The sequence below is a fragment of the Rhododendron vialii genome, chromosome 11a (genome assembly GCF_030253575.1).
Source record: "Rhododendron vialii isolate Sample 1 chromosome 11a, ASM3025357v1".
Classification (NCBI taxonomy): domain Eukaryota; kingdom Viridiplantae; phylum Streptophyta; class Magnoliopsida; order Ericales; family Ericaceae; genus Rhododendron; species Rhododendron vialii.
In genome coordinates, this window is record NC_080567.1 from 13,636,749 (window position 1) to 13,662,636 (window position 25,888).

The window sequence follows — 25,888 nt, forward strand, 5'->3', positions numbered from 1 at the left end:
GAAAAAGAATGGCAAATGGCGGGTATGCGTCGATTACTCAAACCTCAACGACGCCTGCCCAAAAGACTTCTTTCCCCTCCCTCGTATCGACCAGCTCGTCGACGCCACCTCCGGACACGAGAGACTTAGTGTGGGCTACCACAGCCCCGTGCGAGATCGGGGCGGCCCGAAAAACACATACCGCTCCCAGCTAATTGATTTGAAAAATTTTGAAGAGTCGCCACCCGGATTTGTGGTTCGCCACCCAAGAAATCGTTTTTTGATTTGAAAAAAATATTGATTGATTTGAATTGAAAACCAGAGATCATTCGAGAGTTCGGAAGCCACGTTACGAGGGGGGAAGGGTTTTACAGCACCCCCCTCGCCCGACGCGATGTCGGTATCTACTAAACGTTTGTGGGATTTTTCAAATGGATTTTGTTTCATTAAACACGTAGCAGGTATCCGCAGGTATGGCAAATAGGTGGTGTATGCAGGTGCTTGTGTACAAGGAATGATGGAATGATGATGGACACATGCATGATGGCAAACTAGTATAAACTGCCACTGGATCAACTCTCGAGCGCTTGAGAGTACACTCGAGCGCTTGGGAGTATTGCTGACCAAATCCTGCAGAGTTAGCTAGTCACAAACAGGATGCCAAATAATGGTGTATACTGGTGTATGTGCATGGGAGAGTAATGGTGTGATGAAAGACAGCAAAACAATAGGGAAAGAAGCACTCCTCACTGGCTTCACTCTCGAGCGCTCAAGAAAATTCTCGAGCGCTTTGGAGTGTCTGAATCCCCACCTGCACTTTTTGTTAGCACTGACACAACACAATATAAAGACTACAAAATGTAATACCATTACACAGACCACTGGCTCAGTAGAGGACTTGAAAAACAGAGATGGGACCTCAAGTTTTCAAGTCATGTATCCTTGCCATTACACGAACGGATCTACAATTTTAAAGGAGCAAATGTACGCATCCTTGCATGTAGAAGCTCGGAAAACACAGAAGACAGAGAAAGTGAAATGCAATGGCATGCATGTACTCCTGAGCACTTGGGAATGGATTCAAGCGCTTAGGAGTGAGCCGCATACCAGCCTACTCTCAGATAGAAAATGGCACTGCTTCACCATGCAAACACCCTTATCTGAGTTTTTAACATGGGAAGATCTTATTTTTAACTTAGGAAAACTTTATTCTTACTTGAAATTTGTAAGGAATATTTGTGTTTTAGGAAGAATGATCTTCCCTGTCTACATGCCAAAATAAAACCATTTTGCTTAAGAGTGCATCTCCTCCCAGCCTACTGCTTAACGGAATGCCATGCATGGTTCTGGAAACAATCCCAAGCGCTCTGGAGTACTCTGGAGCGCTCTGGAGTATTTCCAGTAGCGGGTTTTGGGAAAACATTGTTTGTGGACTCTTTGTTCTTGCTTTTTCACTAAGGTCTCCCAACCATACACCAGTATTAAAGACTGGGACCGGCTGAGAGACCCTCCTCCTTAGAGAGAAGAACAGCCTCTTGATTTGAACCAAAGATAGAAATGTTTCTACCTTTGCTTGACACTTTGCTCCTTGGATGGTTATGAAAGGTGAATGTGGAGATCAGAAAACAAAAGTACTCTGAGTCTCTTGCCCTTTTCTTTGATGATTTTGAAGAACACCCTTGAGATTGGGAAGGAAGTTTTTGTTTTTGAAAATCCTTTCCTTTTGGACAGCAAAGAGATGAGAGAGGGAGTTTTTCTTTTTAGAGAGAGCCCTCTTTTCAGCTGCAAGACATGGTATATATATAGGGGATATAACCCATGGTCTTGAAAAATCAAGTCATTTTTGAAATAAATCCTTTTTTTTAAAGAAAGAAATCTTCAGCTGATCTCTTCTCTGACTGAGGTTGAGTGTTGACTCACCTCAGTCGGAGCAATGATAGCTTGCATGGATAGTGGGAATCTTCTTCACCCATTGGGCACTGGGAGAGGTCTCGAGCGCTTGGGAGTAGTCTCGAGCGCTGGGGACATCATTCTCGAGCGCTTGGGAGTGAGCCATGCCAGTGGTTTTTGGAAAACAGCTTTTAGCGCTTGGGACTGCTTCTGAGCGCTCGGGATTTGATTTTGGCCATTTCTTTCAAGGAGCAACGTCTCAATTGGTACAAGGCTTGTTCTGACCCATATTCATTATCGGGGAGCCTCAGGGCCACAAATTAAGGAAATTTGACAAGTCCAAATTGGGGTGTCTACACTTAGCTTCTTGGATGCCTACCGGGGCTACCACCAGATTGCCATGAGCGAAGGCGATGTCGAGAACACGGCCTTCATCACACCCCATGGCATCTTCGGGTACCTTGTTATGCCCTTCGGTTTAAAAATGCCGGGCCCACCTTTCAGCGAATGATAACCAAGATGTTCGAACGGTTGCTAGGCGACAGTATGCTGGCTTACATCGACGACATGGTGGTCAAAAGTTTGCGCGCCGGCGACCATCTAACTCACCTCGTCGAAGTCTTTGAAATACTCAAGAACCACAAGCTCCGCTTCAACGCCGAGAAGTGCGTCTTCGGTGTCAGCTCCGGCAAATTTCTTGGCCACCTCGTCTCCCGACGCGGTATTGAGGCCGATCCTTCCTAGATTCGCGCTATTAATCAACTCTCGGCTCCCCACAACAAGCGTGATGTTCAGCGTTTGACCGGCATGGCCGCAGTCCTGAATCGGTTTATAAGCCGTTCTTCGGATAAATGTCAGCCATTCTTCGCACTTTTAAAAGGCAGCCGACGGAGCTTCAATTGGACAGAAGACTGCGACCGAGCCCTCCAACGACTAAAAGAGTATATTTCTATGGCTCCACTCCTCGTCACCCCTCGGGACCAAGAAGATTTGTTCCTCTACCTAGCTGTCTCTCCGCACGCTGTAAGCTCGGTCCTCATCCGCCAGGAGGATCGGGAACACCAGCCAATCTATTACTCCAGTAAAACAATGACTCCCGCCGAGACACGTTATCTACCGCTAGAAAAGCTCGTTCTTGCCCTCATCTCAGCTTCCAGGAAGCTCGCTCCTTACTTCCAGTCACATCGCATCATCGTCCTTACTGAATATCCTCTCAAGTCCCTCCTCCGGAAGGCAGATCTCTCCAACCGAATCTCACAATGGGCCGTTGAGCTTGCCAATTCTGAAATCCACTTTCAGCCTCGGACAACAATAAAAGCTCAGGTGCTGGCCGACTTCATCGTCGAGCTTACGCCACCCAACACACCCGCTTCGGCACCTACCCCGAGCACCGAGGCAGTACTCCAGGCCAACCCTAGCACAGCCTGGCAGCTTTTTCACGACGATGTTTGGAAAATGTACGTCGATGGCGCCTCCAACAGCCGAGGCGCAGGTGCAGGAATTGTTCTCCTCTCGCCCTCCGGTGTCCTGCACGAAATCTCGCTATCCATCAACTTCCCAGCCTCTAACAACGAGGCCAAATATGAAGCACTAATCTCGGGACTCAAGACTGCCAAAGCCATTGGCATCGAAGAGCTCGTTGTTTACAGCGACTCCCAATTGGTGGTTAACCAACTCTCTGAAGAATATGAAGCTCGGGATGACCGCATGCGTACCTACCTCAGCACCGCAGTCCAGCTCATTAAGCGCTTCAACACAATCAGAGTCGAGCATATCTCCAGGGAACAGAACACCCACGCCGACGCCCTTGCAGGGCTCGCTTCGGCATTCTCATGTACTGGACACCGTTCCATTTCCTTCAATTCTATTGACAAGCCCAGTTTTGAGCTCGAAGATCTACAAAAGGAAGTACTCAATATAGAGCTTGGCCCGAGCTGGATGGACGAAATTGTCCTTTACCCGAGGGATGACTCCCTTCCCACTGACAAAAAGGAGGCTCATCGACTCCGAAACAAAGCCGCTCTCTTCTGGCTCAATCCCAACGGCAAGCTTTACCGAAGATCATTTACCGGGCCATACTTATTGGTTGCGCACCCACATCAAGTTTCGGGCATCATCGAAGAGCTTCATGTCGGCGACAACGGTTGTCACTCCGGTGGACGGTCACTCACCCACCGAGCCATCACTCAGGGGTATTGTTGGCCGACAATGAAGAAGGATTCTGAAGAGTTCGTCAAGCGTTACAAGAGGTGTCAGATGTTCGCTCCCATTATCCATCAGCCGGCCCGGGACCTTAGCCCTCTCACCAGCCCCTGGCCCTTCTCCCAATGGGGCATGGATATCGTTGGAAAGCTCCCAGTCGCTCTGGGTGGATTCAAGTTCCTCTTAACCGCAACCGATTATTTCTCGAAATGGGTCGAGGCCGAGCCCCTGGTCACCATTGAAGAAACGGACGTCATCCGCTTCGTATGGCGAAACATCATCTCTCGCTTCGGTGTGCCGTTCGCCATAATTACAGACAATGGAAAGCAGTTTACAGGGCAGAAGTATTGGGCCCTGCTTGACGAATACGATATCAAATGGGACACATCCACTCCGGCTTACCCCCAGGGTAACAGACAGGCCGAGGCTGCAAACAAGGCAATTTCATCTGGACTTAAGCGACGACTCGAGTCACGACGGGGAAAGTGGGCCGAAGAGCTACCCAGGGTACTCTAGGGGTTACCGTACTACGCCGCGGCGATCCATTGGTCGCACTCCTTTCTCCTTGGCATTTGGAATGGAGGCGGTCATCCCTCTCCAGGTCGGACTTCCGACAATGCGTACAGAAAACTTTGATGAGTCGGTCAACAACAACAACATTTCTTCGGACCTCGACTTAGCCGAAGAGGAACGTGACAACGCAAGGATCAAGCTCGCGTCGTACCAACAGGAGGTTGCAAAAGGTTACAACCGAAGCGTCCGCCTTAGGTCATTCAAGCCTGACGATCTCGTATGGAAAAAAGTGGTGGAGAAATCCAAAAAGCGAAAGCTAATGCCCAATTGGGAGGGCCCCTACCGAGTTCTCAAGCACCTCGGATCAGGAAACTACAAATTGGAGAAGTTGGATGGTTCCCCCATTGCTAAAACATGGAATGCAAACAACTTGAAGAAGTTCTACGGATAGTGCTCGGTTACCGAAGCCCAATTAATCTTTATTATGTTGCATTTTCTTTTCAAGTTTCGAAGGCAATTTGCTTATGTATTGACAGCACTCCCGCAAGTTTGAATGAGAATTCTCTTTGGCACTATTCGTACCCTTTGTTGTTTAAATTACTTACACTCGGTCCGTTCTTGCCCGGATCGTTTTGTACCGACTTCAGGGATATTGTTCTCCCATAGGTGATACCCTCGGACAAAATTCCCACCAAGTCGCCCAGGCCTCTTCGGTCGTATGGATTTCTGGTCACTCGCTTTAAGGATACTCGGTCTCCTCCCGAGCCCCTTATACCGACCCACCAAAGTTTCCCACTGCTCGGATTCGCAGCGTCCCGAACCTATGGCAGAAGCCATATCCCTTCGTGACCCCGGCCTACATCCCTAAGCAGTAATATCATCTCGCATTTACTCGCTAGACTTATTTCCATTAAATAAACGGGCGTGCAAACCCAAAAATTCATTAAACAGTTGCTTCTGATTCGGTCCCTACCTACCCTCCTACAAGCAGGGGCTTCGGATCAAATCACTTTTTCTCGATTAAACATCTTTTTTATGCTTGGCAAGACTCTTCGGTTAACACTTCGGTTAAACTTGTTTCTACAAACTTTTCAAGTCTCCCCGAAGCAGGGGCATCATAACCCAAGGAGCAAACCAATCATACAAGCATTTCAAAGATAACATTCAAGAAAAGAAAGCATTCATTCACAAAGCATTATGGGTTTCAGCAACAATCCATAAACAAAAAGTTACTGCTTCGATATCAAACATTTACAAACCCTGGAACAGCAAACTCCAAATGTCCGGAGCCGTCCAGTCAAAGTTACAGAATCTAAAGATGAAATCTCAAAAATAAAAGGAAAGGAAGACACTATCCTAAGAACGAGCTAGGTGGTTGAGCTGGTCCTCGGGTGCAGGGGCATTTGGATCGGCCTGGTTCCCGAGGCCCTGGTCCTCGGACGCAGGCTCCACCACCTCCTCTTCCTCAGGAAGGACAAGCTCTTCGGGAGGCGCCTCGGTAAGTGTTCGGAGATCAGAGTCTTCAGGGAGGTTGAACCTCCTCACCAAGGCTTCATGGCCATACCGAAGGCCATCCAAGAAACGGTCCCGATGCAGCTCAACCTCAATCTCCCGAACCTGCTTTTTATACTCTACTTCGGCTGCGTCCCAACCTTCATCGTAGCCTCCCTTCCTCGCGAAATCAACCTCCGTGGCCCGGGTGACTCGCAGTGTGTTGGCATCCTCCTCGGCCTTGGCGGCTCTGGTCTCTGCCTCCACCCTCTCCCTGTCGCACCTTTGGAAGTCCGCCAAGTAGAGCTCGCAAGTCTCCCGAGCCAGTTTGAGGTCTTCCTCCTTCCGAGCCAACTCCCGAGCAAGCTTCTCGGTCTTTTCTTCCTGCGCTTTGCACCGGTCATTAACAGCCAATGCCCGAGCACCCGCCTGCAAACAAAGAGCAAAAATCGGAGTGTTCACCAACTTCAAATTAATAGATTGAAAGAAGCAAGGGTACAAAAGGCGAAGATAATAGCAAAACTGACATTGAAAAGGGCCTGAGCTATCTCAGCCGTGACGTCCTCGGTCAAGCCAGTGACAGCCCGGGCATCCCTCGGAAGAATGCTTCCTCGGAGCATCCCGAAGGCCACTCCAAGGTTCTTGACACTGTCGGCGTGGTGGATTTGGCGGCCGGCAAAGTGACGGAACTCCGGAGCCCAGGGGAGTTCCCTCGGATTGACCCAGGAGCCCTCCTCTGCTCCACCGGTCCCCCTTCCGAGCTCTTCCTGCTCCTCCTCGATCAGGATTGTCTCCTGATCCCTCCCTTCTCCGTCTCCCCCCTCGCGCCGAGTCCTCTTCTCCGGGGGCTCCTGTGGTGAAACAAGAGTCGCCCTCGAAGTCCCGGCGCCAGGAGTACCGGGGACTGTTCCCCTGCCCCGACCAGCCGGCCTCCGGTGCCTGAGATTCAGCACCTCGCGAGTTCCAGGGCCCGCCATTTCCTCGCTCAAACCGGTCCTCTCCGGCGTACTCTCCGGTAGTTCTCTAAGATAAGGTCCGAGGTCTGATGTTTCATATGATGAGGTCAAGACCCTGGAGCAGGGGTACAAGGCTCCAGGGGCTTAAGGGGCTATTGTGGAGGCTTCGATCATGGCCTCGGTAATCTAACCAGACCACCATTAACCGAGGCCTCATATCGGCACGGGCCAGTGTATATCCTTCTATTTACTCGCTCGGTATCAAGTCTCCTGTTGACACTTCGGTTAATTACCGAAGTGTGCATTCCGTTAAGGTCTCTTGAAAGAATGTAGCATAGCAAGAGGGGGCCAAGAGCGACACGTGGCGGAAAGGATCATCTAGGCCAGGTCTGGCCATGTGCTTCGTAACCGTCTTATCCAATCCATCATTTGTGATGTCATCCGAGGCGGTTACCCGAGCGTATCCTTCACGCGCTAGCTTGGAGGCCAAGCAAACCTAGGTCTATAAATACAAGGGGATATTCATCTTTGAGAGGTATGCCATTTTTTCCTAACCCTAGACCTAAACCTCTCTCCTTACATCTAACTTGATCGTCGGAGGGTCACTGGGCTATTCTAGCCCTAGTGACTTGTTGCAGGTTCAGAGGCGGGTGAACGGAGCAACGGAAGAAGAATACTAACTCATGTCAAGGTCCCTCTAAATCGAACCCCTACACTTAGAATATATAGTCAATTCAGGGCTGCATTTTTCAAAATCACAATTCTTTCCTTTTTTTCGTAAAGGAATCCTTGTGATTTATAGATACTTATATATTTTCCACCTCCATTATTAAATTCATTTATTATTTAAAAGTGTCGATGTTGTTTCATTAGCTCGAACTTTAAGATCTCAACACAAAGTTCCGGTATACAACCATTTGGTCAACTAACCCAAGGACACTTTGGTATTGCTATCGATCAACAATTAATTGTCTCTTGATAATGGACAGTGAAACTCGTCTGAACACCTGAGTTTAAAACTCGATTTTATGGATTCTAAGTGAGCAGTAGTACGTTTTCCTTTTTGAACATTTTCCTTTTACTCGTGTAATTAATGATATTCATCTCAGTTGACTTTTCTGATAAAATTTCCGCTGCGCTATTCATTCTGTCGGTGTACATTAATGATGAAATGCTAGTGGGTGTACTCTCTTTATGTTTGATTGATGATGATGATATCCATAAATTTCTGTCATCTTCAAATTATTACGTACTCTACATCACACCTAATGGTATTTTTCCGGCAAATAATGCACAGAGTAGGATATCTCTTGCATCAAAATTGAAACAAAAGGAAGAAAAATTTGGCAACTTCTAGAGAGAGAGAGAGAGTATGTGTGTCAGAAGGAAGCAGAGAGAGAGAGAGAGAGAGAGAGAGAGAGAGAGTATGTGTGTCAGAAGGAACCAAAACTTGTGGGGTAAAGACTGGAGATGTGCTTATCGGGTATGAAAGCTTTTATCACATCACTTCTTAGGTACATACAAACAAGTATAAATTTCTAACAGAAAAATCACCGTAGGGCATTTAAGCTACTATTAGTATTAAAAGATAAAAGATAGGGAGGCCGGAGGCCCTATCTAATGTGTCCATGTTACTAGTCACTCGATTAGAAAATGACTAGGGGTGCTGTGGCATAGCAGGCCACTTTGAGGGCCATTTTGGGGCTCTCCCGAATCTTATTTGATCTGAGGCTTTCACTTTGTTAGGCTTACAAAGTGGTTAGGTAATTGGTGGAATCTCATTCTCCTGAAATAAACTTATGCCCTTGACTTTGGCATGCAAAAACAAGATTATACTTGGCATAGCATAGCAGTACTACTTTTTGGCTGCTGAGGATTATAAGTACTTACAAATTAACAGCTTGTTCTATATAATTTTGCTTGGCCGCAAGAGAGATGAAGAATTTGAGTATTCGGGGAATAGGAAAATTTAGCAACACATAAAGAATGTACAGATGAATTCATCATACGTGTAAAGAGGAGGACCACTTAGAAAGGAGAAAAGAAAAGAAAAGATGGCGACCATATATTTTAAGGCGGTTGGTTGATCATTTGGAGAGAGAGAGAGAGAGAGAGAGAGAGAGAGAGAGAGATTTCATTCTTGCACTCCAGGACATGGGAAGGATAGTCTACTTAGCTTTCTTGGTTGTCACCCTTAAATGACAGTGAAAGTTACTTAATTGACTGATCTTAATCTCATTTCGTAGACTCATCTTTTTATCTTTTTGACTCCATGTTTACTCCGTCAAGAAAGTTTTAATCTCTTCTTGAGAAAAAAGTTAAATGCTGTAAGTAGAGGAACGTGGTTGAAGTTTCTCGATCAAGGATATATCCGTCTTTAATTACACCTTAAGATCTGAAATTCAATGGATAATATTTTTTTGGGAGTATTTTTATGGATAATATATCTTGAACCGAGTAAGAGCATATATTCCCCTCCCCATTGGTATTATAACAAATTTCACTTGTAGCCCACTGGCAGAGAACTTTTCAACAGTGGAGCATCAATTTATTTGGAATCCTCATACCTCAGTTTTCCCTTGCATATATTCCCCTTTTGATTTTGCCATATATTTCAATTTCTTATTCTAACACAATAGATCATACCATTATCTTTGTCCTCTTTCCCATATGTTGGTGTTGCCCAGTGCCATGCTTCTTAAATTGGGTAAACCCAAAACCCTTGGCAAACAATGTCTTGTACAGTGACATACTTTACCCATCTGGTTAAATGGTGAAGTTGAAGGGAAGAAACAGTTTTCTTTCAAGATCCTTTGTAACATATGCTTCTAGGATTGGTGCACCTAACTTGACAGGGGAGTCCTTAAACCTTTTACCTGATCATCTGATTCGGATTCGTATGAACCCCACGGGTTCGCCTCGTGTTCAAAGGCTGGACTTAAATATTTTACCTTTGCTTCCTTCTAAGTAATAGGTTTGCTCTTATATGCTATCAACTCTTATAGGGCCAGGCCTTATGGGGCTTTTCATAGGTGTTTATTGGGATTCATACAAATGGATTGTGAACTTATGAATCAGTCGAAGTGCGCGTAAGCTAACCTGAATACGCGGTGTAATAAAAAAGAAAGAGAGGAAATGGGATTAATCTTTTAAAGTTAGGTTTAGATGGTTATAATTGTAACTTTAAGCTCCCTATTACAAAGAAACGTATCATGCAATAGATGTCCACTTCACCCAATCCTGCGTTGAACATTAATGAAAATGAGCATTGATTACCCTTGATAGATTCCCAACCAACATGACCCCCTTAGTCAACAAACAATAATCTCCAACAAAGCAAGTTAAAGAAAAGAAAAAGAGGAGAACAAGAAAAGAGAAGAAAAGGTAAAGTAAAATAAAGAATACCCATCATCACTCCATCTTCTTGGGTTATTTTTTGCTTTGCTTTGCTTTGCTTTCCCTCTAAACCCCCTTTGGCTCCTTTTAACACTCAGCATCTCTCCCCTGTCTGTACCTCTGCTCTACCGGCTTTCACAATTTCTTGTTTCCTTCGCAACCCATCTACCACAATTAAGGTAGCACTTTTCTTTTCTGGTTTGATTGCAAAAACTAACACCATATTTATACTCTGAGGTATTCTACTTAACTCATTTTCTGTTCTAAATTGTCCTGTCAACTTTCAAAGCAGAAGATCAAAGCTGTTTTGTATTCGAGTCATCTTTTTCATGGTAAATTAGATCGTTTAGTAGAAAGGAAGCAAATTGTACTATGTTAGTTGTACTATGTTATAAAGAGGATTTGAATTCTCCTTACACTTAGCCATGGGTTCATTAGGCAACCCAAAGCCCTGGGTGCCATATGTGAACACAAATGACTGCTCACAAGGCTTTTGTAGCTTATACTGCCCACAGTGGTGCTACATCATTTTCCCCCCTCCGCCACCACTGGAACTCTCCGCCGGCACTTCCGGCCCCAACTTTTCCCCTCTTGTTATCGCAATCATCGGTATTTTAGCAAGTGCTTTCCTCCTTGTTAGCTACTATGCCATAATCTCAAAGTACTGTGGCAACATGGACTCGTCTAGAAGAAGAGATCATAATCGCGACCCCAACGAGGAATTTGAAGATAATAACGATGACCCATCAACAAACCATGAGCCATGGGTTGTTGCCACTACTGGTCTAGATGAGGTTTTGATCAAGTCGATCACGGTTTGTAAGTACAAGAAGGGAGATGGGTTAGTTGAAGGAACAGATTGCTCTGTTTGTTTAAGTGAGTTTCAAGATGATGAGAGACTGAGGCTTTTACCAAAATGTAGTCATGCTTTTCATGTTACTTGTATTGATACTTGGCTGAAATCCCACTCGAATTGCCCCCTTTGTCGCGCTAATATCGCTTTTGTTAATGCTTCACCGGTGATTGAAGGTCCTCCGGACATCGAATCTTCAGCTGAAATCCTTGAGAATCCAGTTGTTGAGGTAGATATAGAGATGGGTGTTGGACAAGAAGAAGAAATATTGCAAAGTGATGGATTTCCAAAGACAGAATTTATCGGGTTGAGCGTATCGGGGAGTTTAGAAGGGCGAGATGCCATAATTGAGATCAGAGAGGAGGAGGAGGAGGAGGATCGACCGATTCGGAGATCAGTTTCGATGGATTATTCTTGTCAGGGCAGAGTTTTTTCGATCGCTGATGTGATGCGAATGAAGCAGGACGAGGTTTTTCAAGCCGAGGAGTGTCAAGGGGATGTTGGGTCTTCAAAACAGCCAGCAATTGAAATGATCAGCAAGTGTGGCCATAGAAGCAGGGTGTTACACTGTGTTATGAGTCCGGTTGTGATGAAGAGATCTTTTTCTAGTGGGAGATTTTCTTTCTCTAGACGTGGTAGAGGGAGGAACATAATGATACCCTTGTGATTTTTTTTTTTAAAATTTTTTTGTGGTTATGGTGGAATTAGTACCATGGAAAAATACAGGGAGGGGTCTTCAAATTGATGACTTTTATTAGTGAGGTTAGGTTACTTTTGTTGTTTGGTTATGAGTCGGAGAATTTTCTTTTCTGTAAGAATGATGAGGGATTCTCAACATACAGATCTCCTCAACATAATGCAGTTTATCTTTGGTTCTGTTTACGTTGTACTGAAAATTTGAAAGTGATTTTGTCGAATTTCTGGATGTTTTATGCCTTCATTATGACATATATTTTCCGAAGATGATGAAATACATAGATCTCAGACATTAGAAGAGTCTTAAATTCGAAAACTTTAATCGTCTATGAGAGAATCTATTTTTTCCTTTACAAATTTTGTGGCTCTTTTTACAAATTTTGATGGTCCACTATATGAGGTTTGTGGTAGTTTAGTTGTACGAATTTTTGTGGCTCATTTTATGAGATTTTGTGGTTCCTGAATGTGATTTAATTTGTGGTCAAATACAAATGAACTTTTTCGAATTTTTGTGGTCACTTTTACGAATTTTTGTGGTGGTGTTATGAATTTTGTGGTGAAAAAAGACGGCTCAAAGTACAAATTTTTGGCCTTGAATCTGTCCTCTGTTTGCATTGAGACTGATAATGCACAACTTATTTCTTTGAGTGTTTCGGAGCTCGTTCCACCATGGGAAGTTTTGGCAATTATCTCGGATATTCGCTTGCTGGCAAAGAATGAAGGATTCTCTTTGAGTTGGACTCCTCGAGAGGGAAATGAAGCTGCTCATTGAGTAGCCTCCTCTCAAGCTTCTAATTTAGGTCCAAATTGGATGGTTTATCCACCAGAAATTTTGTACTCAATCCTTTGTAAAGATCTTTCTTAGTCTTCAATGAAAGTCTGTTCAAAAAAAGTACAAATTTTTGTGGTGTTATTTACGATGTTTTAATGGTACCGTGTTTATAAATTTTTATAGTTCAATATACAAATATTTTTGTGTTCAATTACAAATTTTTGAGGTGAATTACAAAATTTTGTTACTAAAAATACGAATTACATATCGTACACCTAAAAATATTGGTGTTTACCCCAGCCTTTTTCAATTTTGAGAGTTTTGGTTGAGACCTTGTTTGTTTTATCTAATTTTAAGTTTGTAAAAGAATTAAATGAAACATAAGGTAAAATACTAAAAATGGGAACGGGATACAATTATTTCTATATTTTTAAGTGGAAGAAGTAGGTATAATCATTTATATACATGTAGTGGCTCTTAAATCCATATTCATGAAAACGAATGCGAGTTTTCAGGATTTAGAGCAGTGTTTTGTTCACCCGCCTAGTACACAAATCCTAAATAAAGTAGATAGTAATATTATAATGTTCACCATATCATTGAGTTGTTCAACAAAATATCCTTTCTTATGTGCGTATTTGGAGCCGGTTGAACTACTATAAAAAGAAATATTTGTTTCGATTCAAGAAAAACTAAAATTAAATTGGGGCCTCGTATCCCCGATGGGGCCTACATTGGCTCTGCCACTGGACATAATAAATTTATTGAAAGAATTTTGCCAATCCACATTAATTAAATATGATCTTTCCTCTTATCAGTGGCGAACTTAGAATGAGTCGTTTTTTAGTTCCTTATTACCAGTGAGGACATTTTGTAATTCTTTATTCTAGAGGAATTTTCAGGGCAAGGGAAAATATTTTGTTTTTAGTACAGAGCCTCTTTTATCTTTACCTCAGTGCCAAAAATGGGTACGAAAACATATATCCCATAATCTTCTCCTATAAAGGAAAAGAGCCTAAAGAGGGTGTCCTACGTACAATGCAAAGGAAACTATTGCTAAACTACCCGGCGGGCAGAGCCGCGACCCTTTCAAGTTTTACCAATATACAAAGTATTCTACATGAATTTTGCTACTCCTATATATTTAGATGAATAGCTCTTTGGACCCTACAAATTCGTAGGAATATTGTTATTATCTACCTAAATAATAAATAATTTTATCTCAACCATCAAATAGTCTTTCTTGATGGAAATTTTGCATCCGCCACTAATTGCGGTGCAATGTAGGCTCCGTTTGTTTCGATGTAAAATATTTTTCATGTAAAATATTTTTTCAGAAAACAAATTTTAAACTTTTATTTTTCTGTTGGCACTTGAAAAATATTTTCAGAAATCGACAAAAATAGTATAGAGAGAGAATGAGGGGCTTAAACGGTGGAGATGTTTGAGAATATTTGGTTTTGAACATGGATCAGGACTCACGATCGAGAAAATTGAGCAGTGAGAATTGCAGTAAAAGGCAGTGGGTTCATTTCGAAAAATAACTTACGGAAGATTTAAGGGTAAGTCATTTTCATCCAATTAATGAAAAATATTTTACATGTAAAATTTTTTCATCATTTTTTACACAACCAAACACTGGAAAATAAGTAAAATATTTTACCGGAAAACATTTTACGCACAAACAAACAGAGCAGTAGTAAACAATCTAAAACCCACGTAGGTATTATAATTAATGTTCCTCTTCAAAATAAACAACATTGTCTTGATTTTACGAAGAGCTTTGTAGCTTGAACTTGTAACTAAGCATGGCGTTACAGTGGGTTTGGTGGTTCTAAATTATCCGTGCGCAAAAAATCTTAAAAATTAGGGAAAATGACGGTTCATGACGTGTTTTGATAATTAATACCCTCCAAAGATATGCTAAGAACAATTGTTATTGCTAAAAATGTCATTGACGGGTATTCATTATCAAAACATGTCATTGGCCATCATTTTCCCTAAAAATTAAAGCCCATATATCTTCTATAAAGAGTAAATGGCCCCTCAACTTACCATGGGTTGGGCTTAGATAGGGGCCCAAAAACACCACGGGCTTGAGCCTAAGCACTGCTTAAATCAATGGAAAAATGATGGTTCAGGACGTGTTTCGATAATTAATATCCTCCAAGAACATGCCGACAAAGAGGCCTCACAGTCATAGATGGGAGCCCACTCCCAGCATGCCGAGAGAATATTCAGTGGTAATGGAAGATGAGGAAATTGCGGAGAAGGAGAAAGCCTTAAAGAAGCTCGCAGAGATAGAAAATGGAGAAGCATCAGATTTGGAGGACAATGCTTCTATCTATTTGGAGTTTTAGATGATTTTAGTGCGTTTCTGTTAGGTTTTGGTGCCGGTCTTTTGGTTTTGTTTCGGATTCTCGCTTTGGTTTGTTTTTGCTTTTGTGAATGTATGGGCCTAGGGATTTGGTTTGGAGTTTTTCTCTTAGGTTTTGGAGCTTCGGTTGGTTTTCACTTTTAGTGGAGTTATGGTTTTGGGTGTTTTTTGTTAGCTGTTCCTCAGGTGTTTTGCTTTTTTTGGTTGGCGCATTGCCAGCTTTTTTCGATAGTCTTGAGTGGCTTATGCCGTTGTGCACTTGTTCCGATTAATATTTGTAATCATTTATAAAAATTAATCAAATCTTTTTGCTGAGCAAAAAATTAGTGGCGAACACAACATTGCCATCAAGAAAATACTCTGATGGATGATTAAGATGGATACTAGTGTTACAAATTCGTGGGGGGCAAAGAGCTATTCATCAAAATATATAGCAAAATTCAATTGAATACGTACTTTGTCTGATGTTGAAACTGTTGGGCTCGGGTGTCCTATGAATTTGGTTACTCAATGTCACTCCCTACGATCGCTCTAAAAACAGACTTGCGGGTACGATGTCAAATGCCATAAAAGACTTAATTGAAGCCTTTCTTAACACCAATTGATTTTAGGAAAGATGATAAAAAAGCGGTAAGACAGAAACTTTGAAGGGTCGTGATTTTGTATATAGCGAGATTAATTATTTAGAGCCTTAGGCCATCCACAGTGGTATAATCAAATGCCAATTGTTTTTAAAGTTAACAATGTTGGTGCAAAAGATTACTCACAATAGTATAATCAAACTTAGCAACATCCTTAGAAATAATCAAATTTTGGGTTTTGGATAACCAAAACTAACAACTTTTTTCAATAATCAAAATTTGTAGATCCTACACCACATAAGTTAACTAGTTCCAAAATTTGTATATACACGTGTTTCAACTAGTATTTTCTTCTTCCCTTCTTCGCCCACTCTTTTTTTTTTTGGTTTAAAAAATAAAATTGAAGAATAAAAATTTTATGTAGCCAAGCTTTTTCACTACTCTATATCTTTTTCACTTCACCAACAAACTATTTCTCTTTCTTTTCCTCCAAAAGTGAAACTCATATCTCTCGATCATCTATAATTCAATCCATCGTCGCCGGATTAAGGTGTTTTACTCTTCTTTCCTGTTTCTACTACCCACCCCCGAAAAAAAAAATGGAAAAAATCATAATAGGAGGCAAGTAAGTCGCCGATTTTTTTTTCAAAATTAAGAAAGGGAATCGATATATTTTAACTCATAAAAAACGTAAATGGAGGGAAGTGAATAACGGGAAACAGGGGGGAAGAGAGAATGAAATTGTAGTGGACCCCATATTTTGATTATAGACTAGAAGTGACCATAGTGAAGCTTAACATTGTTAAGCTTAACAACCTCTTAAGTGAATAATCAAAAGCTGATGTGTCGACTTTTGGTTATTCTTTTTTGATTATACCACTGTGGATGGCCTTAGGGACCGACACACATGATTTTTAAGGTTGGGTGGTTTCGAACATTAAAACTAAATTTTGTAATTAACATTGAAAGAGAGAATATTTTTCACCCTATGAATTGTTTGTAAAAATACTACCAGAAGAACATCATATATAATTATATATGTTTAATCAATCTATTCCGTTATAGAGATATGGTCATATGTAATAACAATTACATACAATCTTGTGCATCCTTACTTACTTTAAAAAAGCAAAAAATGAAAAAATGTCAACATTATTTTTCTCAATATTTTTGATTGTCAGATGTTGCATTGTTCAAAACGATATTACCCAAGCGAACTTACATGTATTTAAAAATTTATAAGAAAGAAAATTACTATAACGCTAATAAAAATTCTAATCGTAGGTATGGCCGTCGTTCATGTTTCATCCTTCCTTGCACAACTTATACATAGAAATGGTTAGCATTTTTTTCCAATTAAATATACTTTAACCACCAAAACGATTATTGGATGAACTAGTTAGATTTGCAATGTATTTTTGTCTAGTAGAAATTTGGTGTGTAATACGAATGCGGTCGTGCATGAATGTGTGTACTGTAGCCAAGGGCGCAGCTAGTATGAGCGGAGGTAGCCAGGGACGGAATACGAGGGGAGGTGGCACGTGCCACCCTCGTTCCGAAAATGCAAAAAAATAAAAAATAAAAAATAAAAAAATACACAAAAATTTGGTGTGTAATACGAATGCGGTCGTGCATGAATGTGTGTGCTGTAGCCAGGGGCGGAGCTAGTATGAGGGGAGGTAGCCAGGGGCAGAGTACGAGGGGAGGTGGCACGTGCCACCCTCGTTCCAAAAATGCAAAAAAAATAAAAAATAAAAAATACACAAAATATGTTTATATATAAATACTTGAAGAATTCTTCACAAAAGCAAGCTTGGAAAGAGTGGCAAAGCACTTCTTGTAAGTTGCATACTACTAGTACTGGGGTTTGAATCCCTTTGTTTGTACCCTGTCTTTTTTTTCTTCCTTTTTTTCACTCTCTCTCTCTCTCTCTCTCTCTCTCTTTTGTTGCACAAGTTCTCACAAAGATTTGTAATTTTTTCCCACTAATCAAAAAGGAATGTGACGCATTTGGAAATTAAATTAAAATTTTCCATGACCAATTCGAACACATAATTTTTTTTTTAATGTTGGGATTTGTCCCACATCGGTTAATTATCTCCTCCAAAACTAGTATATGAGCCTGGGCAGCCTCTCCACTCTTCGTCAATTGGTTTGGAGTTGGATGCTTTAACATGGTATCAGAGCTAAACTTTCGGAGGCTTTTCCCCTTTGTTTGTGCCATAGTTGCACTTTGTCTCATTGTGATCCGTGTGTTCCGGATCCTTTGTTAACCAATTCGCACGTGCGGGGAAGTGTTGGGATTTGTCCCACATCGGTTAATTATCTCCTCCAAAACTAGTATATGAGCCTGGACAGCCTCTCCACTCTTCGCCAATTGGTTTGGAGTTGGATGCTTTAACATTTAAAGACTAACTAATGTGGTTCAAGGTATTTACGAGTATGAAAAAAACTAATACTTTATAGAAATACTGTAAAAAAATGGAATTTAGACAATGTTAGGTTCGAATTAAGAAAATTAATATCGTAATGTCTTGCATTTGCATACCACAAGAGAGTTGAGGCAAGCAATTATTTCTTTTTCAAGGCAAAAAACCCACGACAAAACCTAACTATGCGATTTCATCCTTAATTTTTTTCTTTATATTTTTTCATACAACATGAAATTAGATTTTTATTGAACGATGCCACCTCCGTGCCCAAATCCTGGCTCCACCCCTGACAGTAGCCATAGAGGTGTAAAATGGGCCGGGTCGGCACAGGCACGGCACGTTTGAAGGCGGCACGGCACGGCACGGGCACGGAATAATCTTGACATGGCACGGAAACGACACGGTCTTAGTGGGCACGCGGCACGGGCACGCGGCACGAAAGTGAGCGGGAACGACACGGGCACGGCACGGAAGTTGGGTTGGCATGGCACGGCACAACACGGTGTTATACGGGCACGGCACCGACACGGCACGGAAGTGGGATGGGGCACGAGTCACGACATGGCACGACACGGTTCTAGCCAGACACGGCACGGCACGGGCCCGCGGCACGGTACAGGCACGGAAGTGATGGGGAACGACACGGGCACGGCACGGAAGTTGGCTTGGCACGGGACAACACGACACGGTCTTAGACGGGCACGACACGGAAGTGGGATGGGGCACGAGTCACGATACGGCACGGGCACGGCACGTATCGCTCATACATTGTGTTTTTTTTTGACTAATTATATTATGAACTTTAATAGTAAAAATGTTATTTTTAATAATAAGAGAATTAGTTATTTTAAACATTTGTTATCAAATTTTGTTGAGTTCAAAGTTATTATTATGCTTTTATATAGTCACAAGTGTTTTTTTTTCTGTGAACTAGATATTAAAAGTTAAAAATTAAATTCAAATTAAAAATTAAATTAAAAAGAAAACTTATCCAAACATTTATAGTAGTGTGCAAAAGATTTGAACCCGAGTATTTAAAGAAGAATTAACCTTGCATAATAGGGTGGTTCATTTGCTTTTCCTTTCCAAGAGCCCAGATACTTCCCACCCAAAAACGGTTACTACTGGGCAAAATTTTAATTCCAAAAGCACAGTTAATAATTGGACTTGAAAGTTGAAACTCTCTCTCTCTCTCTCTTAGTTAATTAGTTATCACTAGCTTTATCAGCAAAATATCAGGAAACACTAATAAAAAAGCCACTTAAGCAAGAAAAACACATCGAGTACTACGATATACAAACTTAAGAACATTAGAGGCACCGACGCACCGGGCACCGGAATGTGTGTTTTTTGGGAAGATTTATTTTTAGACGAAAATTGGTTGCCGGTTGGTGATGTGTATACGAAAATTGATGACACAACATGGCACGGCACGACACACGATTAAGGGCCGGCACGGCACGACACGCGTTTAAGGGCCGGCATGGCACGACTCGAACCGACAAAAAAAGGCACGGCACGACACACCCGACAAAAAAAAGCACGGCATGACACAACCCGACAAAAAAAGGCACGGCACGGCACAACCCGACAAAAAAAGGCACGGCACGACGCGGCACGATTAATTAATCGGGCACGGCACGACACAACACGATTTTATAAAGGCACGGCCCGACAAAGCAAAATGGCCCACCACGGCACGGCACGGGCACGATGAAGTAAACGGGCACGGTATGACACGACACGAACCACGGAAGAAAATGGCACGGCACGGCACGACAGGCACGTTTGACACCCCTAAGTAGCCACATGTTCAACCTTTAATCCAACGTACCCACAACTGATCTAACTGAGAACGACGCTCTTGTACCTCTCAAAAATCAAAATGCTTTAGCCTAACTCTCAGTTTGCATCACAACTAACTCTCTCTCTCTCTCTCTCTCTCTCTCTAGGCTATAGGGGGTCCTCTCTATAAATTATAATGTCTCAATCTGCTGCTTCCACAAGATGACACAAACCTTAATAAGGGTACAGACTAATCCAACACAAGGAAACAAAACCGGGAGCTGGGAAATCAGCGCAAAGGGGAAACGCATCGACCCCACACAAAATACTTCGCAGCTTTTCTTAACGCAGACAGCAGCACACAGTATAGACCACAAAAATGTTTGCACATGCATGCATGCATGTATACGACAGACTTATATATGATGTGTATAATAACGTACCGGCCCATATGATGCTTTCCCTCAACCCCACGACACCTCCTTGTCGGCTAAACCCGACCACGGGTACCGATTCAGGGAGTTGAGTTTTGTTCACTATTCTTCCTATTGGTTGAAATAGTGTGGATCTCACCATAAAGTGATGTAATACTTACCAAAAAATGTATTGCAGGGATAAGCATGACATCACTTGTAGTGGGATCCACACCCTTTCAACCAATAAAATGGAGAGTAATGTTCACCATTTTTTAAAGAGGGTAAACAAAATTGCACGGGTACATAGGTTTAAAGGTGAAAGTCCACAGAAACCCCCTCCTCTATATTTGTTTTTAACGGAATGAATGAAATAACGATTCTATCCCTTAAAAATTGTCCACAATTAACGACCCCATCATCTAGTGGTGGGTCCAGAAATCACATACAGATGGGTCATCTCTCGAGCATAAAGTCAATAAAAATTTTGCTAATTTTATCATGTGAAAATAAAAAATTGAATGAATGAAAATATACAGACACAACATATATATGTCTTGTTTATTTTAGTTATTTTTATCTTTGGAAAATACTTAAACAAAGGATAATTAAAAACATTAAAAAAATGAATTTGTACTTGATCATTTATCTTATTTATTCGCAAAATAAATACAAATATATACGTTTGCTTTGTGGTAGCGTTGCAACATGAGCTGACCTCTACATCTGGGTCGTAGAGGAAACTAACAAATTGAACTCCTCTTTCATCCATCGTTTGTATCACCGTTATACATACACACCATCATTCTCTCTCTCCCTCCGATATCACAAAGGCATAGTCCCTCTTTCTCTCCCTCTCTCTATGGGTACAACATTTTCCCAAATCTCAATTACATTATAGAGTCTACTATGAATTGGAAAATAGATTTGAGCGACAGCTTCTTTCTTTGTCCCTTACCCTAAAACTGCTTCACAACTAATCCTAAAGCAACACCAATACCATTTGGTCTCTTTCCAATCAAGCTTGTTTGATTTTGAGGTGAAAACTCAATTGAAAATTTTGCTTTGATTTATTGCCAATTGATATCAATACTGTATTTGTTTGCTCATATTTGAAAGATTGTTTTACTTTGGGGGGTTGGAGAAATAAAGAAGTTAGCTTGATTTGGCTTTAGCAGAGAGAGAGAGAGAAGATGGGTGTTTCAAAACAACGGTAATTTAATTTAATTTGGGTAGAGAAGAGATGGGGTGGGGGGGGGGGAGGAAGACTGTGTGTGTATGTATTTATTGAACAACAAGGGTATTTTTGTCCAATTAATTCGTAGCATTTTTCATGGATACTTAATGATGACAAAATGGTGTTGATTGATAAACGGTTATAGATGAGGAGGTCTGTTTGGTAAACCCGACTATCAGGACCGATTCAGGGTACGTATAGTTTAAATTTGCACAATAAATTTAAATAAAAAGTTACTTGAATGAATCAATTAAGTACTTCTGATATCTTATTGAGCTGAATTTTAACAAGATATTTTACGAACCATCCTCTACAAAAATCAATGGCTTAGATAATCTTATGTGAATCACCAACAAGAATGTATCGTGGTATCCGTTAACCTGATCAATCCATGTAAGGTGCTCTACATCAGGTTGAATTTTTTTTATTGGTAGTAAAATTTATTAGTATTAAGAAAAACTTGACAAATGGTAATACATTAAGTTGGAGGAGAGGAGAGGGGAATCGAACCAACGGTTAAATAAAAAAAATACCAAATGGGACAAAACCCAAACATCCCTCAAATAATATCTCTATGGAAATATCCTCCCTATTTTTAACTTGGAGATATCGTGAAGCGAGTTGTCCAAACTAACTAAATTAAAAAAATGGTTTATCACTTGGAAAATGAATTTGTGCATCCAATATAAAAAAAAAGCATATAATAGGCGGTAAATAAGTACTCCACTGTTTAGAGTATACCCGGGACAGTGGGACACTGAAATGGAGTATTAATCCTTCCAACACTTGAACAGAGAAATGGAAAAAGGCAAAAGTTGTTTATCAAGATCCTTTCTTTTTCCAAGGTAGGTCAGAGGATATGCAAAATGCTAAGGTTGAAAATGATACATGCACTGTTTACAAGGCATGCGATATACTGTACAATATGTGTATGTGAATATGTGTATGTGAATATATTACTGAGAAATTGTGAACTGTCGACAAATAGAAAAAGTGAAAAACGAGAATGCATTTCTGATCTCTAAATTCTAAAAGAACATGGAATGATGCGGCAAACTTGAATCTTATCCAGAAAGCCAAAAATACCTGTTAAAGATGGCACAGACAAACTACAATCTGGTTGACAATTTTGCTGAAAAATTTATGCATTCAAGTAAAAAAATACACCTCAGATTATTTATTGATCTATTTTCCACATAATATAAAAAGCTGTGACTACAGTGGTTATGAGACTTTTCCAAAATCTCTATTCACCAAAAGAGCCTCTTCCGGTCCACTCATTTACAACGTTTGAAACATTATCTGAATGCTGAATACCCTAACCCATATTGTACCCAAAGGAAGAGAGAGAAAAAAAAAAAAAAAAAAGGCTGTTGATGCCTTTACAAGCACTAGAGAACAACTAATGCAATGAACTGGAAGGCGGAGGAAGGGGGGGTGGGGGGGCATGTGGAGATTCCATTGCAACTACAAGGGTATTTGTGGCAGCTTAAAAAGTTGATCACCAGAGGGTAGATTCCTCCTCAATTATTCCAAGCATGTGGTGTACTGCACCTGCTATGTCATTTGCTGATTTGAGTTGGCATCCTTCTTCCACCTTCAACAAGAAATTTCATGATTTAGCCCAAAAGTAGCATTGAAAAGTGTTCTGTTTGCAAATTTAGAGTGAATTCAGTTATATCCAGACACAGAAACACTACAAATGCTGGAAACAAACATCATTCTCTTCTATCTACCAGAAAAAAAGCATCCTTTTCATGTCATTCTTCTTATTCCTCTTCATAGTTAATGAAGAGCTCATATAATACATGTCTCAAATGCTACAACGATCTAAACTGTGTTGAAACAATTACTCCTTCCGTCCCATGTTATTTTATCTTTTTTCAAAAGTTGTGTTATTATTAGGATAAAAAAAAATTGTAAACATTTTGGTGCATAATTTTCCAAATTATTATACACGAAACAAAACAAAAGCAGAATATATACTCAGTAGTATTCTGAGAACAGCCACTTTATGCATATATTGCCAAAAGTTAGGTATGTCATCGATTTTCCTCCGCCCAATAACCCATACCCTAATGATTGGGGACTAGATGGATTGTGCTTTTGTTGTTGTATTATACACGAATCAAAAGAATTAGTAATGATCTTTAAAATAGTGTGAAAAAATTGTCAAATAAAAAACAAAAATGGTTTATTTTCTTATTCAACTAGCAACACGACTTTCTAAAATGAACAAACACCGCGGGACGAATGGAGTACTATGAGGTATTTGTTATATATCGCTGTATTAATTAAAGAGTTGTTTATAAATTTCTTAAACTTGAGAATTATAAGGAAGCATATTTGGCGCAACTTCCACTTAGGCTTACCTCTCAAAATAATTTAAATAATCAGCAAAAAACTAATAGTCGATAAGCAAGGAAAGGGATGCTTTTATCTCACAGATTATCAACTTTAAGTAAGCTGCAACATAACAGACCAATTATTTCGTATTGTTTGCATGAAGTCCGTAAGGAAAAATTGAGGAACTATGTACCCACAAAAATAGACACGCATTCATAAATAATTACATACCTTAGCACTGATGGTGTAGAGGACCAACGGGTCCAAGGTGGTCACATTCAGGTGAAGGATAGTGAGGTGAAGTGTCTGAAAACCAGCAACAATTTTCGATACTTGTCGAAGGCTTTTTCTTGAAAGGATTCTTAGGTTTGCATGGGTCTCAATCAAAGTGACCTCAATGTCTGCCACTTCGGTCTTGCTCTTTGATGAGTTCTTGTTAGGGATCTGTGACAATGTGTACTGAGGGAACACAATGAATTGCGAAAATGGGGTTGAGAAGAATTCAGCGTTGGCAGCAGTGGCAGTGTCATGTGGTGGGGTTCCTCCTTTCAGCAATAAGAGTTTTTGAGCTTCAAGGGACTGCAAGAAGTGCTCAAGCTCCTTCACATATTCAATGGCACCACCCACTATGGAAGCTTGGTCACCCTGCACAACAAAGTTATTGGATTAAGTATGGGAACTTCAATTTAGTTCAACAGAGAAGGAAAGAGGGGAAAACAGTATTGGGTTACGGCCCACTGCACTTATCTAAGTACCGTTTGTATCTGTTGCCAATCGAAGCCAGAAATTAAAATGTTGGTTTCTTAGTCAAGATGATGAAGAAAGCCAATTCAATTTGGGAATCTATCAACTAATTAAAAGATCATTCATTTTTTTTTCCACAAACGAAGATGTGTGATGCACTGACTCGAAAAATGAAATTAAACTTGAACTACAGCTAAAGAGAAAACCATAAAAAGAAATCCTACATCAACTAGATGGCTACTTCTATTCAGGAATGAGGTCAGTTCCATAGCCTGTATGTTTCCCCATGATTCTATGACCACTTGATTGCCTTTTGTAACGAATTATAATATACTTCAGCATTGTCCAGTAAAATTTGGTAATCTGAAAGCATGAAAATGTACACTTATAACCATGTATACTTCCAAACATAATAGTACACGCAAACAACCAACCCTTTGGACGTAAGATTCCGGCATGAGGGAGCGTAAGACGGCTAGATGCTCATTCATCAGTTTCCGGCGGTTCCGCTCCACGGCAATGTGTGTCATCCTTTGTGTCTCCGCTTCCTCCTTGTTCTTGCAAACGTTTTGTCTTCTTCTCCTCTTCTTCCGGCCTTGCATCGCTGGATTCCTCCGCTTGCCTACAGCTTCTGGCCCCACCGGAGGGCACCGCTGCATCATAGAAGAACTGATAACCGAAGCACCGCCAAATTGTGGAGGTTTCAGACTAGTTTCCGGTAACATAGTAGTGTCAGAAGAGTCATTGCAGTCAAATTTGGATGCAAATACAGTGTCGTACATTAGGAAGTTCAAGATTTCATTGCTTGATAGTGTTTCTAAAGCCATTTCTTCTTTGTGCTATCTAATGTTGATGATAACCCCAGCATTTGTGATGCTTACAGTGACAACCCAATGCTTTTGACTTGCTCTAATTTATAGCAAATCCCATTTATCTGAGCGAGAGGGCATAATAGGTATTTTGCTTCCCTATCCAAAAAAAAAAGGGACTCCTCTCTCTCTCTCTCTCTCTCTCTCTCTCTCTCTCTCATTGTTTTTGTAATTTTTCATAGATGCTGTCAAGCTCATTGCAACAATTTCTGCAACGAAGAGAAGTGGGGACACAAATCAATATAGAAATATGCATATAGAAACACCACCACAAGTTGACCGCAAAAGGCTACACTTAGCGTTAAAATTCTTTGAGTTGGGGTTGGCAAAAAATTGTCTGCCTCACCGCTCACATA

General features: G+C 41.1%; 2 protein-coding genes across 2 annotated transcripts; one reads left to right on the forward strand and one right to left on the reverse strand.

Moving 5' to 3' along the window:
- Positions 1 to 10,276: 10,276 nt before the first annotated feature.
- On the forward strand, positions 10,277 to 12,197 carry LOC131308474 (RING-H2 finger protein ATL52-like). Its single transcript, XM_058335417.1, has one exon. It carries the CDS (start codon positions 10,853 to 10,855, stop codon positions 11,945 to 11,947), a length of 1,095 nt encoding a protein of 364 aa, XP_058191400.1. The 5' UTR covers positions 10,277 to 10,852; the 3' UTR covers positions 11,948 to 12,197.
- A 10,549-nt stretch (positions 12,198 to 22,746) lies between these two features.
- On the reverse strand, positions 22,747 to 25,635 carry LOC131307795 (transcription factor bHLH71-like). Its single transcript, XM_058334484.1, has 3 exons — positions 25,098 to 25,635; positions 24,151 to 24,564; positions 22,747 to 23,170 (listed from the first exon to the last, which is right to left on the reverse strand). The coding sequence occupies exons 1-3, from the start codon at positions 25,488 to 25,490 to the stop codon at positions 23,075 to 23,077; spliced, it is 903 nt and encodes a 300-aa protein (XP_058190467.1). The 5' UTR covers positions 25,491 to 25,635; the 3' UTR covers positions 22,747 to 23,074.
- Positions 25,636 to 25,888: the final 253 nt, after the last annotated feature.

Excerpts from the sequence above, each read along its gene's own strand:
- LOC131308474 (XM_058335417.1), top strand. The coding sequence starts at position 10,853 with ATGGGTTCATTAGGCAACCCAAAGCCCTGGGTGCCATATGTGAACACA.
- LOC131307795 (XM_058334484.1), bottom strand. The coding sequence starts at position 25,490 with ATGGCTTTAGAAACACTATCAAGCAATGAAATCTTGAACTTCCTAATG. Across the intron at positions 24,565-25,097 it reads CGGAATCTTACGTCCAAAGG|GGTGACCAAGCTTCCATAGT; the intron begins GTTGGTTGTTTG and ends TTTGTTGTGCAG. Across the intron at positions 23,171-24,150 it reads TCTACACCATCAGTGCTAAG|GTGGAAGAAGGATGCCAACT; the intron begins GTATGTAATTAT and ends TTCTTGTTGAAG.